The sequence below is a fragment of the Bombina bombina genome, chromosome 2 (genome assembly GCF_027579735.1).
Source record: "Bombina bombina isolate aBomBom1 chromosome 2, aBomBom1.pri, whole genome shotgun sequence".
Taxonomy (NCBI): domain Eukaryota; kingdom Metazoa; phylum Chordata; class Amphibia; order Anura; family Bombinatoridae; genus Bombina; species Bombina bombina.
In genome coordinates, this window is record NC_069500.1 from 526,246,645 (window position 1) to 526,261,153 (window position 14,509).

At 41.5% G+C, this 14,509-nt stretch overlaps 1 protein-coding gene across 1 annotated transcript in view; it reads right to left on the minus strand.

The window, feature by feature from the left end:
• The window catches only part of ZFHX2 (zinc finger homeobox 2), a 108,180-nt gene that overhangs the window by 30,930 nt on the left and 62,741 nt on the right, over positions 1–14,509 (minus strand). Inside the window, exons 7-8 of the mRNA XM_053702321.1 lie at positions 3,195–3,288; positions 1–2,561 (exon numbers count right to left, since the gene is read on the minus strand). The exon at positions 1–2,561 is cut by the window's left edge and continues 1,711 nt beyond it. Coding sequence (XP_053558296.1) covers positions 1–2,561; positions 3,195–3,288 — 2,655 coding nt within the window. The remainder of the gene's footprint in view (positions 2,562–3,194; positions 3,289–14,509) is intronic.

A 14,509-nucleotide genomic window follows, 5' to 3' on the forward strand; every position in this document is an offset into this window, starting at 1 on the left:
GGATAGATCCATCAACGGCGTTGAGAGATGACCACTGCTTGAGAGTAATTGATTTTGGTTCTGTTCTGAAGAGATTGTGAGGACTGAAGATTCACCCTCATCCCCTGGCACTTCACTCTGTTCTGGAGGTTGGATATTATGTTCAGTGGATATAGATAATTCTTCTGCTGTTTGAGTTTCCTCAGCCAAAGTCACTTCTTCCTTCGGTGCCTCACTCTGCTCTTCCTCCTGCGTCTCCTGGATAGTGGATGAAGGAGGCTCTGATTTTGAGGTTAAAACAGGCTTTACAGTTAGATCTTGTTGTGACCCCTCTGTTTCTTGATTTTGTTTTAATATCTCCTCTTTTTCTTCTTCAATAGCAAGCTCTTCACTTTGATCGCTATAACACTCTTTTAAGTGACGAATAAGCTGAAAAATGCAAGTCATGGTGATCCCACATTTTCGGCAGAGGGGCACTTTACTGTTGGAAGTTGGCCGGTCCCCTGGTGGAGTTGGTTGCAAAGGGGGTGAAGGAGAAGTGCCTGTTTCTGCAGCTTGCTTTCGTGCTTTTTGACGGGCATTTTGGAACCATACCACTACCACTCTTCCTGACAGCCCTAAAAGCCCTGATAGGTGCTCTACCTCACTGTCCCTTGGGTAAGCACTGTACTCAAAAAAACTATTCAGGGCTTGGGTCTGGAAGTCTGAGAACTTTGTACGTGAAAAGCGTCTATTTCCCATGCGATCAGCTCGTGAAGTCTCTTCTCCTTCCTCTTCCTGTCCTTCATGGATGCTTTTCTGTCTCTGGGAGTACCACTGTTGGACAAATGCTGGTGGAAGCCCAGTCTTTTCAGCTACCCAAAGGATTCCCTCTTCTAGCTGATGACCTCTAAGATCAAAAATATTTTGAAGGAAGCTGAGCTGCTCAGAAGTAATACTGCATTCAGTGGTACTTTCTTGTTCCTCAACTCCTCGTGAGTTTTGTGAGGTAATAGAGAAGTCCAGTGGTGCAGCAGATGGTCCTGATATCTCTGCAATCATTCCAGCAGGGAAGTTACTGTCATAGCTGCGCCGATAATTTGCGGCATATCGACTCAAGGCCTCAAATGGGAGCAGCCGCTGGTGCATGTGCTCTTCATGTGTCTTAAGAATTAGTCTATTGGAAAAAAGTTTCCCACATGTACCACACTGAAGTTTCTCTGCAGAACAGTGGATGGGGGAGGTTTCACGTGGTGGAGCAGGAGGTTGGGGTTGTTGAACCAGGGTTTGGTTAGTGGTTGGCAGCCTACCTTCATTATACTGGGTCACAAGCTCAAAGCCAAAATTCTCTAACAACGCTCTAGCTGCAGAACCTGTAAGATCTCCAGCTACCTTTGACTGAGATTCCGTACTTGACTCTTCATTCTGTGAATTAGTGGACTCCATTGTTGATGCACTTTGCTCCTCAGAACTCCTGTCTTCCTTCTCATTTAATGGCTTGGGAGTCAATCTAGGCTGACCCTCACTAACTTCATCATTGGCGGGTGGAGGCTGTTGGGCACCTCCAAATGACATAATAGGGGCAACATTGCCCTCACCACTGACTTTTAGTTCTTGCAGATAGAATGGGAGTAGAAGCTGCTGCTGTTGACGCTGGAGTTTTAATAAAGCCTCTGGAATCAGTGGAAATGAGGGAAGAAGTGAAGGGGCAAAAAGTGGTGGAGGTTGGATGAGAGGAGGTGGTCGCGGTAAGTCCAAGGATAACTGCATTGTAGGAGAAGTAACAGTAGAGGGGAGAATTGGGACCCCCAAGCAGGATCCCAATTGCTGCTGTCTTTTCTTGGGAGCTTCAACACCCTGCAGGTCATTAGTTGTTTCTCCCTTTGCTTCACTTAAAGCCTCATTTTTACAGCTGGAGTCCTTTTGTGTTTTTTCAGGGGACAACTTTGAGAGATCCACCTTTGACCCCCTGGAACGAGTCTGATGAAGTACAGAACGCATGTGAATTTCCAATGTGGAGCTCTGGTTGTATGATACATGGCAAACAGTGCATTTGTACGGCTTATCCTGCCCAGTTTGACCACCTGGGCCTGGGGTGCCTGCCCCAGGTTCTTGCCGAGTAGAAAGAGAAGGGTCAAGTGAGGCTTTTCGCACCTTATGCAAGTGAGATACAGAGTTGTAATGCACAAGCAGAATATTTTTCTGTGTGAAGGACTCCTTGCAAACCACACACTTGTGAGGCCTAGATGGGTCCATAAATTTGTCCATTGCAAAGTTGGTGGTTTTACGATAGGTAGCTTGCTGTGGGGGAGCAGGCACATTTTCATGAAATACCCTTTTGTCTTCCAGTCCACTGGTCTCAGGTTCCTGGTTTCTTGTTTCACTTTCTTGTATGTCTGATGTGTTAAATTCAGGGTGATCTTTCTCCAAGTGAGTTTTTAAATCTTGGGAACTCTCACATAAATGTCGGCATATGGGACATGTGGTGTCCTCTGTAGACTTGTCAACATCAGCCAATGGCTCTGCTGTTCCTCCTGGACTTGTAGAAATATCACAAGGGGAGTCAGGTGGTGAGGCATCAGTAACTAAGCTGAGGGTTTCACCTGTCATAAGAAAAGAGATTTAACATAATTTACCATCTGCCAGCAGAACACAGATACAATAATGAGAACATTGATGAAGCCAGAAGACAGTACTTTGTAGGATAAGAAAGAAAGGCATACACTAAAAGTCTCACATAAAGGGCTAGATTACAAGTGGAGTGAAATTGATTGGGTGTGTTTAGTTTGTGCGGCCTTGCACAAAGAATAACGCACTATCTGGTATTAAAACTGGAGGGTTAAATATTTTAACCAAATCATCCAAATATGCCTGCTCATATTAGAAGCAGTGAGTTAAGTGTTACCCTAGTGCTTTCTAAGACCCGAAGTAAACAAATTATTATTAATAGTGTAGCACAGAACTACATGGAGACCAAAACTTGCACACCATAAGTTTAGTGCACTCCTCCATAGAAGTCTATTATGTGAGGGATTTAGCGCACCATCAACATTTAGCGCACACCTAGATTATCACTCAAGCTATAAAAAAATAACTTTAAATTTGTAACATCATAGCAAAAATAGAAGCACTATTGATAGCGTTTGAGCAATGTTAACACAATTATGCTAATGTTTTTGCACTCCACTTGTAATCTAGGCCTAAGAATGTAAAATGTAATTTGAAGAGAGATTAACCTGAAGGGCGAGTCTCTAAAAGAGGCTGTTCTTGTTCCTCTCTCACTTTCACAGGAATAATTCTTGTTCGAAAGGTTATCTCCACTTTCTGCGCCTGAAAAGACAAATAAGCATATTGTGAAGTGTCCCAGACACTGTATATTCTGTAGGTGTCTGATACATATTCTGTTTGCATTCATGAGAAAGATATATATATATATATATATATATATATATATATATATAAACGAATTAAGTACTGAACACAGCAAAGCGGAAATGTATACTTTGCACTATGTATTGCTGATGTAGGTTCAGTATATAGTGTACAGTATTCAGAAGAAAACTGTTTAGTTTAAGAGAGCTGATATATACCTTGTATATAATGTACAGCACTTCACAGACGTGACTTCAAAAAAATAAGTCCATACATTTTACAAATGATATTTATAAAACCCTGGCTTTGGTATTACCTAAGCACAAACTAACTGAGCAATTCACGAAAGGGGCACTGTAATGTGTTTTTCCCCTTATTGTGTTCTCAGTGACTGCATAGTATTAAATAAATTATAAATTGTTCCGTCATGTTTATTATTGCACATTTAAACCACCATCCATAATTAATAAACATGTTAGTACTAGTATATGGGTATGTGTGTGTATGTGTGAGAGAGAGAAGATTAAAGGAATATGAATGTTTACATTTATACCTTTTCAATTCAGAAAGAGCATGCAGTTTTAAAGGGACAAACTACACCTTAGCCATCTTAAATTCTTGCCTTAGATTAAGCTGCAAATATCCTCCTGCACCATTTCTGTATCATGCAGCAGGAAGGTAAAAAAAGTTATTTTGAAATTAATATTGTTTCTGGCCACTTTGAAATAGCTGCCAAGCTCCTCCCAGTGATGAGATCATGATCTGGGCTACATCTAGGCACTCTGTTGAATAGCATTGACAGTCTGTTGAATCCAACTAGTGATCCTTTTGTGATTGGATGCCATATGCAGCCCAGATTATGATGTCATCAGTGGGTGGAGCTTAACAGCCATTTCCTAGTGGCAAGAAACAATATTCATTTTAAAATAACTTTTATACCATTCCTGCTGCAAAATATAGAAAATGTGTTGGAGGCTATTTGCAGCTTAATCTAAAGAAAGACTTTAAGATGACTAAGGTGTAGACTGTCCCTTTAAGAGACTCTTCAATGTACTTATGCAGGTACAAATCCCCAAATCTGGAATTCTAAACTCCAAACTTATTTCAAAAGCCAAACTTATCTTGAAATCCAAACTTTTTAATTAATAATTACTTTTTTTCCCCCGCCTGTAAGTCACAATCTTCTCCGCCTGTGTCTTTGGTTTGATTTTTGTGTTCTAAAATGCAAATAATAGTCTCTATTGAAAACGACAAATATCTTTCAGATTACAGTACTGTACTTTCTGAGGGTTCTATGTATAAAAAAATATATAAAACTACCTTTATGTTACATGTATAAGCTGTATTATGAGATGTAAATATTGCCTAAATGACATAAGATATTGTTGTTTACACTTGGTTCCATCCCTTCTTCAAAGTTTTTACAGATGCAAATATACAAATATTCCGAAATCCAAACCTTTTACGGTCCCAAGCAACTTGAATAAAGGGGTTTCTACTTGTATTATTAATTTTACTTTATTCTTTTAGTATTCTTTGTTGAAAAACATACCTAGTTTGATTCAGGAGCAGCAATGCACTACTGGGACCTAGCTGGTGATTGATGGCCAGTAGTACATTGCAGCTCTGGTCAACTATTGCAACATATTGCAATAATAAAGTATTCTATTACATCAGACCATTTTTCTTTTGCACTTTCATGCCCATTTAAAAGGGAAGCTCTAATGATACAACCACATTTGCATCATTTGATTTTAATTTCCACATTCCAAACATAGGTTAAGTCAGACAGTGTACCATTGATTTCTGACTTTAATTATGTGTTTAAACTATTTGCATAAGAAAGCTATCTAGTTATTGATACAAACTGAGAAGGTATTATGACCATATATGATACTTAAGGAAAAATAGCTCAACCAGCTTATTAGGAAAACTCCTACAATTCTAACGGTGGTGTGAGGCGAGAATTCACAAACAAACAAAAACAAACAAACAAACAAGTTTTTAAGCATATTAAAATACATACAAAAAATGGTTACAGTAAACAGAAGAACATTTCCCAATTATAGGGCGGCCTAGGCTGAATTAGGGAGATATGTGAGAGTCTCTGATGTTTTATGGATATGACCGTGAGTGGTGGCATCACATGAAGTTTGTAGGAGGAGTTAAGAGGAGTGTAGACTGAGGACTTATAACTGTGAGGGGTGGCATCACATAAAGTTTATGGGAGGAGTTCAGACTGAGGTGGGATGACTGTGAGGGGTGGCATCACATTACGTTTGTAGGAGGAGTTGAGAGGAGTGTAGACTGAGGAGGGATGAATGTGAGGGGTGGAATCACATGTAGTTTGTAGGAGGAGTTGAGAGGAGTGTAGACTGAGGAGGGATGAATGTGAGGGGTGGAATCACATGTAGTTTGTAGGAGGAGTTGAGAGGAGTGTAGACTGAGGAGGGATGAATGTGAAGGGTGGAATCACATGTAGTTTGTAGGAGGAGTTGAGAGGAGTGTAGACTGAGGAGGGATGACTGTGAGGGGTGGAATCACATGTAGTTTATAGGAGGAGTTGAGAGGAGTGTAGACTGAGGAGGGATGACCGTGAGGAATGGAATCACATGTAGTTTGTAGGAGGAGTTGTGAGGAGAGTAGACTGAGGATTGATGACTGGGAGGGGTGGAATCACATGTAGTTTGTAGGAGGAGTTGAGAGGAGTGTAGACTGAGGAGGGATGACCGGGAGGGGTTGAATCACATGTAGTTTGTAGGAGGAGTTGAGAGGAGTGTAGACTGAGTAGGGATGACTGTGAGGGGTGGAATCACATGTAGTTTGTAGGAGGAGTTGAGAGGAGTGTAGACTGAGTAGGGATGACTGTGAGGGGTGGAATCACATGTAGTTTGTAGGAGAAGTTGAGAGGAGTGTAGACTGAGGAGGGATGACTGTGAGGGGTGGCATCACATGAAGTTTGTAGGAGGAGTTGAGAGGAGTGTAGACTGAGGAGGGATGACCGGGAGGGGTGGCATCACATGAAGTTTGTAGGAGGAGTTGAGAGGAGTGTAGACTGAGTAGGGATGACTGTGAGGGGTGGAATCACATGTAGTTTGTAGGAGAAGTTGAGAGGAGTGTAGACTGAGGAGGGATGACTGTGAGGGGTGGCATCACATGAAGTTTGTAGGAGGAGTTGAGAGGAGTTCAGATTGAGGAGGGATGACCGTGAGTGGTGGCATCACATGAAGTTTGTAGGAGGAGTTGTGAGGAGGGATGACTGTGAGGGGTGGAATCACATGTATTTTGTAGGAGGAGTTGAGAGCAGTGTAGACTGAGGAGGGATGACCGTGAGGGGTGGCATCACATGTAGTTTGTAGGAGGAGTTGAGAGGAGTGTAGACTGAGGAGGGATGACTGGGAGGGGTGGAATCACATGTAGTTTGTAGGAGGAGTTGAGAGGAGTGTAGACTGAGGAGGGATGACTGTGAGGGGTGGAATCACATGTAGTTTGTAGGAGGAGTTGAAAGGAGTGTAGACTGAGGAGGGATGACTGGGAGGGGTGGAATCACATGTAGTTTGTAGGAGGAGTTGAGAGGAGTGTAGACTGAGGAGGAATGACCGGGAGGGGTGGAATCAAATGTAGTTTGTAGGAGGAGTTGAGAGGAGTGTAGACTGAGGAGGGATGACTGTGAGGGGTGGCATCACATGTAGTTTGTAGGAGGAGTTGAGAAGAGTGTAGACTGAGGAGGGATGAAATCACATGTAGTTTGTAGGAGGAGTTGAGAGGAGTGTAGACTGAGGCAGGATGACTGTGAGGGGTTGAATCACATGTAGTTTGTAGGAGGAGTTGAGAGGAGTGTAGACTGAGGAGGGATGACTGTGAGGGGTGGCATCACATGAAGTTTGTAGGAGGAGTTGAGAGGAGTGTAGACTGAGGAGGGATGACCGGGAGGGATGGAATCACATGTAGTTTGTAGGAGGAGTTGAGAGGAGTGTAGACTGAGGTGGGATGACCGGGAGGGGTGGAATCAAATGTAGTTTGTAGAAGGAGTTGAGAGGAGTGTCGACTGAGGAGGGATGGGCCATAGGAAAGGAAAAGTTGCACATGGGACAGATTTGTAGGACAGGTGGGAGCTTACTTCTCACAAGTACAGCAACTATTTCCTCAATCTCTTTCACTCTCTTCATGTATATGCTCTACTATTCAGGGTCAAGAACCAGTATTACTAATACTATTTTTAGAAAAACTGGATTTCATTCCATAGCATTAGAATTCCTGTGCAAAAACTGAATGGCAGCTTGGGGATTTTTTTCACATTCCAATCCATTAGTAAATCTGTCATATGAATTAATAAAATCACTAAAATTAAGTTGATATATCAGAAAAATCTAATAGACAGGCAGATTTCAGGCTTTTTAATGGGGTTTTCACAGACTAATTAATTAAATAATGAAGATCACTGCCTTATGTGTCTGAATATAGCTTTTTCCTCTGTATCATTGTATGATGTATGTATTCAACAATTTCCTACACTTTTAATTTTACAAACATTTTTTTTTTTTTAAATCGAAACATCTACATTCATAAATTAACATGGAAATTGGCACACAAAAAAAAACAAAAAGTCCATTGAGTGTCAGCTAAATATAAATGGTCTCATATGTGCATTACAAATAATGCCTTGGAAAAAGTGACACTGTTTGTGTGCAATGTACTAGCATATAAATGTACTGACCAGATAACAACACAGTTATGAAAAATATACATGTTGGGGGTCAAAGATGGACATTTTGGGTGTGAGCCACTGTGTGACCCCACCAACCACTCGTGCCCATTCACTCACAGGATGTTCAGTATTTTGTAAGACAGCTGGCAACCCTATTCATGGTGCTGCCTTTATGGAACCCAGGTTACACTGCAGGTATCTGAAGGAGAGTTGCTGCACATATGCAAACACATGTCCACAATGGAATGCAGTGAAAGCGAGATTTCAACATGGAAGCAGGAACAACCTCAATGCTATGCTTATAATATGTATTTAGGCATCTGATACATATAATACATGTAGTAATCACTGCACCAAGAATCTACTATATGCACATTTTTTTGTATTTATGAATGCTTCTGTTTACTACTTCTTAAAGGGATGTGCAATTCAAAATTAAACTTTCATTAATTTGATAGACTAGCATAACTGTTTATGAAACATTTCAATGTACTTCTTTTAGCTAATGTACTTAGTTCTCTTGGTGACCTATGTTGAAAAGTACACCTATGTAGGTTAATTTTTAAAACAAATTAACATCATTTTTATTGCAATTGTTTTTTAATAGCCAAACTCCACTATCCATTTGCCTTATTTGACTGAGCCAATCTGGGCTTTAGTCTGTAGACAACAAGGCTAGCATAAAGTTAGTGGAAAGTGTTTTGCCATTGTTATCAGTTAAAGCCAATTAGTGATAGATATGTAGCAGGGTTATCCGTAAGAAGTCAGTAGGGTGCATTTCAAGTTCTGAGAATTAAATAATCTTCCATTTTCAGAGCTAAATCACATGAAAAGGAACAACATAAATAATGAATGTATATTGCAAATTTGTTTTCATCACAAATAACATTTTATATTAAGGTATTCACTGTCCCTTTAATAACAACTCAAATGATCTGTTTCATAAGCTCACTAATAAGATGGGTATTTGAGGAACCAAACTATACAATTCCACCTGTATTAAAAACATTGTAATGTCAAATTTGAAATGTAAGTGGGTTTATTTCAATGTTAAATAGAAACATTATACTTCCATTAGCAAAAATGATTCTAGTAAATGTTATTACTATTTTTAAGAGGCATATGCACATATGCTGTGAGTGCACTGTGCACCAGCATTCAAACACCCATTTACACTTTCTCAGAGAGTCAACGGTAGTTTTTATGACACAAATGATTCACTGATATTCTGTATTTATGCATTTTTAACCCCTGCAAAGAGGGTTAAACACAAAGTTAAAGTCATCTCCAGGGCAGCAATGCACTACTGAGAACAAGCATAATGCATATCATGAGCCAATGACAAAAGTTGCACAAAACACATCAAAAATACATTACATAGTACAGTAACACTCATAATAACAGTCTAATAAAATTATTCAGTTAGAAAAAAAGTCAGGCAAAGGGCTTTAACAGTGAGATATTATGTCTAAATATGTATACATATCTATATATGTGTGTACATATGTATTTATTAGTGTATATATGTATTTACTGACATATATACACATATAAACACTTATGTACACACATAAAGACATACATATTGTGCATTAGAGTCCTTTGCAGTTACGTAGATGAAAACATGAAAAAGCATATTTATGCAATATTCATATTTAATTAAGTGTTATACTGTGTATTTACTGTAAATATTTCACATTCCAATGTTCTTCACATTGGGAATATGTTCTATGTATTTATAAATAGATTTGAAGATAAAGAGGGCGCCACATAGCGTGATATTGTTTAACAAAAGAGAAGGATAACACAAGACAGAGAGGTAATGTGCTTACCAATATTTGTGGTACTGTTCTGTGACCAGTACTATCTCGCCTGCTAGCACTTTAATCAGTGGCTAGTACACTGTAGGATGCGATCCTTCCCGGAACTGATCCTTGGATAAGGGAATCGTGCTGTGAGCGTTTCTCTGTTCAGCTATTCCCATGTGTTGTTCGGTTAAGTTAAAAACTCATAAAAAAGTGCACAACTTCCAGGTTTTTAAAAGAAAACTTTAAAAGGCTTTATTATAACGCGTTTCTCAACCACCAAGGGTCGTTTCTTCAGATATCAAAGCGAAATAGATATTCATATATATATAAATATACACAGTATCCCACAAAAGTGAGTACACCTCTCACATTTTTGTAATTTTTTATTATATCTTTTCATGTGACAACACTGAGGTAGTTGAAAACATAAAAAAGTAAATTTATGCTTACCTGATAAATTAATTTCTTCTATGGTAAGACGAGTCCACGGATTCATCCTTTACTTGTGGGGATATTATCCTTCCTAACAGGAAGTGGCAAAGAGCACCACAGCAGAACTGTCTATATAGCTCCTCCCTTAGCTCCACCCCCCAGTCATTCGACCGAAGGTACAGGAAGAAAAAGGAGAAACTACAAGGTGCAGAGGTGACTGAGTTTAAATCAAAAAAATATAATCTGTCTTAAAATGACAGGGCAGGCCGTGGACTCGTCTTACCATAGAAAAAATTAATTTATCAGGTAAGCGTAAATTTACTTTTCTTCTATAAGGTAAGACGAGTCCACGGATTAATCCTTTACTTGTGGGATACAATACCAAAGCTATAGGACACGGATGAACGGGAGGGACAAGACAGATGGTTAAACAGAAGGCACCACTGCTTGAAGAACTTTTGTCCTAAAAATACCTTCCGAAGAAGCAAAGTATCAAATTTGTAACATTTGGAAAAGGTATGAAGCGAAGACCAAGTCGCAGCCTTACAAATCTGTTCAACAGAAGCATAATTTTTAAAAGCCCATGTGGAAGCCACCGCTCTAGTAGAGTGAGCTGTAATCCTTTCAGGAGGCTACTGTCCAGCAGTCTCGTATGCCAAACGGATGATGCTTTTCAGCCAAAAGGCAAGAGAGGTAGCCGTAGCTTTTTGACCTCTACGTTTTCCAGAATAGACAACAAACAAAGAAGATGTTTGACGGAAATCTTTGGTCGCTTGCAAGTAAAACTTAAAAGCACGAACCACGTCCAAGTTGTGCAACAGACGCTCCTTCTGAGAAGAAGGATTAGGACACAGAGAAGGAACAACAATTTCCTGATTGATATTCCTATTAGTAACAACCTTAGGAAGGAATCCAGGTTTGGTACGCAAAACCACCTTATCAGCATGGAAAACAAGATAAGGCGAGTCGCATTGCAATGCAGATAGTTCAGAAACTCTTCAAGCCAAAGAGATAGCAACTAAAAACAGAACTTTCCAATATAGAAGCTTAATATCTATGGAATGCATAGGTTCAAACAGAACCCTTTGAAGAACTTTAAGAAGTAAATTCAAACTCCATGGCGGAGCAACAGGTTTAAACAGGCTTGATTCTAACTAAAGCCTGACAGAATGGCTGACCATCTGGAACATCTACACAATACCAAAAGCACAAATGAGAAGATCAGTTACGAAAACAAGAACAAAGTAGATGTTGCAAAGAAAACTTTTTTCCTTCATGCACCGCAGCAACTCAAACTGCAGTGTACCCAGAGCAAGTGTACATTTCAATCTTTGTGTAGTGGAGATAATCAGAAAGATACAGTCTCACCTCTGCTGTCGGGGAGCTTTAAACTTTCCGCAGGATCCTTTGCAAGTAGAGCCGGCGTCATATACACCTTTACCCTGATCTGTATCTCCGTATCTCATCCACCGTTACCCGGCACTTTTCCAGAGGCACCGTGTTTCCGCGCCCACCAGGGGGCGTGTCCAAGTTACAACGGATGATCCTCCAACCGGATAGCTAAACAGGTACCACGTGCGCCATCACTTCAGACGACTCCACTCAGAATCCTCCAATCCTCAGGCTGCCTTTCGTTGCGCCTCTCTATACGAACCAATACTGGGGCTCTGGTATTTCAGCGTTCTGTGCTCAGTGTTCAGCGTAGTGGTATTTAGTGTATGCTCTGGGGATAATTTGCAGCATACAATGCAGGGACACTAGTGCTCTCAGGGCAAGGAAATCCACCACAAAGAAAAACATTGCCGAAACGCGTAAGCCTGCCAGCCAGAGGGATCCCATCTCTGTCTTTTTTAATTGACTATATGTCCTGTTTTTAAATAACCACAATAAAGGTTATGTTTTACACACGCTAGCGCTCCATGTTTTTCTTTGTGGTGGGCATCTGGAACATCTGCCAGACATTTGTGCAGTAGAATTGATAAAGCAGATATCTGTCCCTTTAAGGAACTAGCTGATAGCCCCTTCTCCAATCCTTCTTGGAGAAAGGACAAAATCCTAGGAATCCTGATCTTACTCCATGAGTAGCCTTTGGATTCGCACCAATAAAGATACTTACACCATATCTTATGATAAATTTTCCTGGTGACAGGCTTTCGAGCCTGAATCAAGGTATCTATGACCGACTCAGAGAAACCCCGCTTGGATAAGATCAAGCGTTCAATCTCCAAGCAGTCAGCCGCAGAGAAACTAGATTTGGATGCTGGAACGGACCTTGAATCAGAAGGTCCTGTCTCAGTGGCAGAGTCCATGGTGGAAGAGATGACATGTCCACCAGGTCTGCATACCAAGTTCTGCATGGCCACGCAGGTGTTATCAAAATCACTGAAGCTCTCTCCTGTTTGATTCTGGCAATCAAACGAAGAAGGAGAGGAAATGGTGGAAACACATAAGCCAGGTTGAATGACCAGGGTACTGCTAGAGCATCTATCAGTACTGCCTGAGGATCCCTTGTCCTGGACCCGTAACGAGGAAGTTTGGCATTCTGACGAGACGCGATCAGATCCAATTCTGGTGTGCCCCATTGCCGAATCAATTGTGCAAACACCTCCGGATGGAGTTCCCACTCCCCCGGATGAAAAGTCTGACGACTTCCCAGTTCTCCACTCCTGGGATATAGATTGCTGATAGATGGCAAGAGTGAGTCTCTGCCCATCAAATTATTTTGGTAACCTCTATCATCACTAGAGAACTCTTTGTTCCCCCCTGATGATTGATATATGCTACAGTCGTGATATTGTCCGACTGGAATCTTATGAATCTGGCCGACGCCAGCTGAGGCCACGCCTGAAGCGCATTGAATATCATTCTCAGTTCTAGAATATTTATCGGGAGGAGAGCCTCCTCCTGAGTCCACAAACCCTGTGCTTTCAGGGAATTCCAGACTGCACCCCAGCCCAATAGGCTGGCGTCCGTCGTCACTATGACCCACGCTGGCCTGCGGAAACACATTCCCTTGGACAGATGATCCTGTGACAACCACCAAAGAATAGAGTCTCTGGTCTCTTGGTCCAGATTTATCTGAGGAGATAAATCTGCATAATCCCGATTCCACTGTTTGAGCATGCATAGTTGCAGTGGTCTGAGATGCAAGCGAGCAAACGGAACTATGTCCATAGCCGCTACCATTAAGCCGATTACCTCCATACACTGAGCCACTGATGGCCGAGGAATGGAATGAAGAGCTCGGCAGATGGATAAAATCTTTGATTTCCTGACCTCTGTCAGAAAAATTTTCATGTCCACAGAATCTATCAGAGTTCCCAGGAATGGAACTTTTGTGAGAGGGATAAGTGAACTCTTTTTCACGTTCACCTTCCACCCGCGAGATCTTAGAAAAGCCAACACGATGTCCGTGTGAGACTTGGCTAGTTGGTAAGTCGACGCCTGGATTAAGATATCGTCCAGATAGGGCGCCACCGCTATGCCCTGCGGCCTTAGAACCGCCAGAAGGGACCCTAGCACCTTTGCGAAAATTCTGGGAGCTGTGGCCAACCCAAAGGGAAGAGCCACAAGCTGGTAATGCTTGTCCAGAAAGGTGAACGTGAGGAACTGGTGATGATATTTGTGGCTAGGGATGTGTAGATACGCATCCTTTAAGTCCTCGGTGGTCATATATTGACCCTCCTGGATCATTGGCAAAATAGTCCGTATGGTCTCCATCTTGAAGGATGGGACTCTGAGGAATTTGTTTAGAATCTTGAGATCCAAAATTGGTCTGAAGGTTCCCTCTTTTTTCGGAACCACAAACAGATTGGAGTAGAACCCTTGCCCCTATTCTGTTTTCGGAACTGGGCAGATCACTCCCATGGTATAAAGGTCTTCTACACAGCGTAAGAATGCCTCTCTTTTTGTCTGGTTTACAGACAATTGAGAAAGATGGAACCTCCCCCTTGGGGGAAAATCTTTGAAATCGAGAAGATACCCCTGGGATACGAGTTCTAAAGCCCAGGAGTCCTGAACATCTCTTGCCCAAGCCTGAGCAAAGAAAGAAAGTCTGCCCCCTACTAGATCCGGTCCCGGATCAGGGGCTACCCCTTCATGCTGTCTTGGTGGCAGCAGCGGGATTCTTGGCCTGTTTACCCTTGTTCCAAGTCTGATTAGGTCTCCAGACTGACTTGGATTGAGCAAAATTCCCCTCTTGTTTGTGGCAGGGGAAGAGGAAGAGGGACCA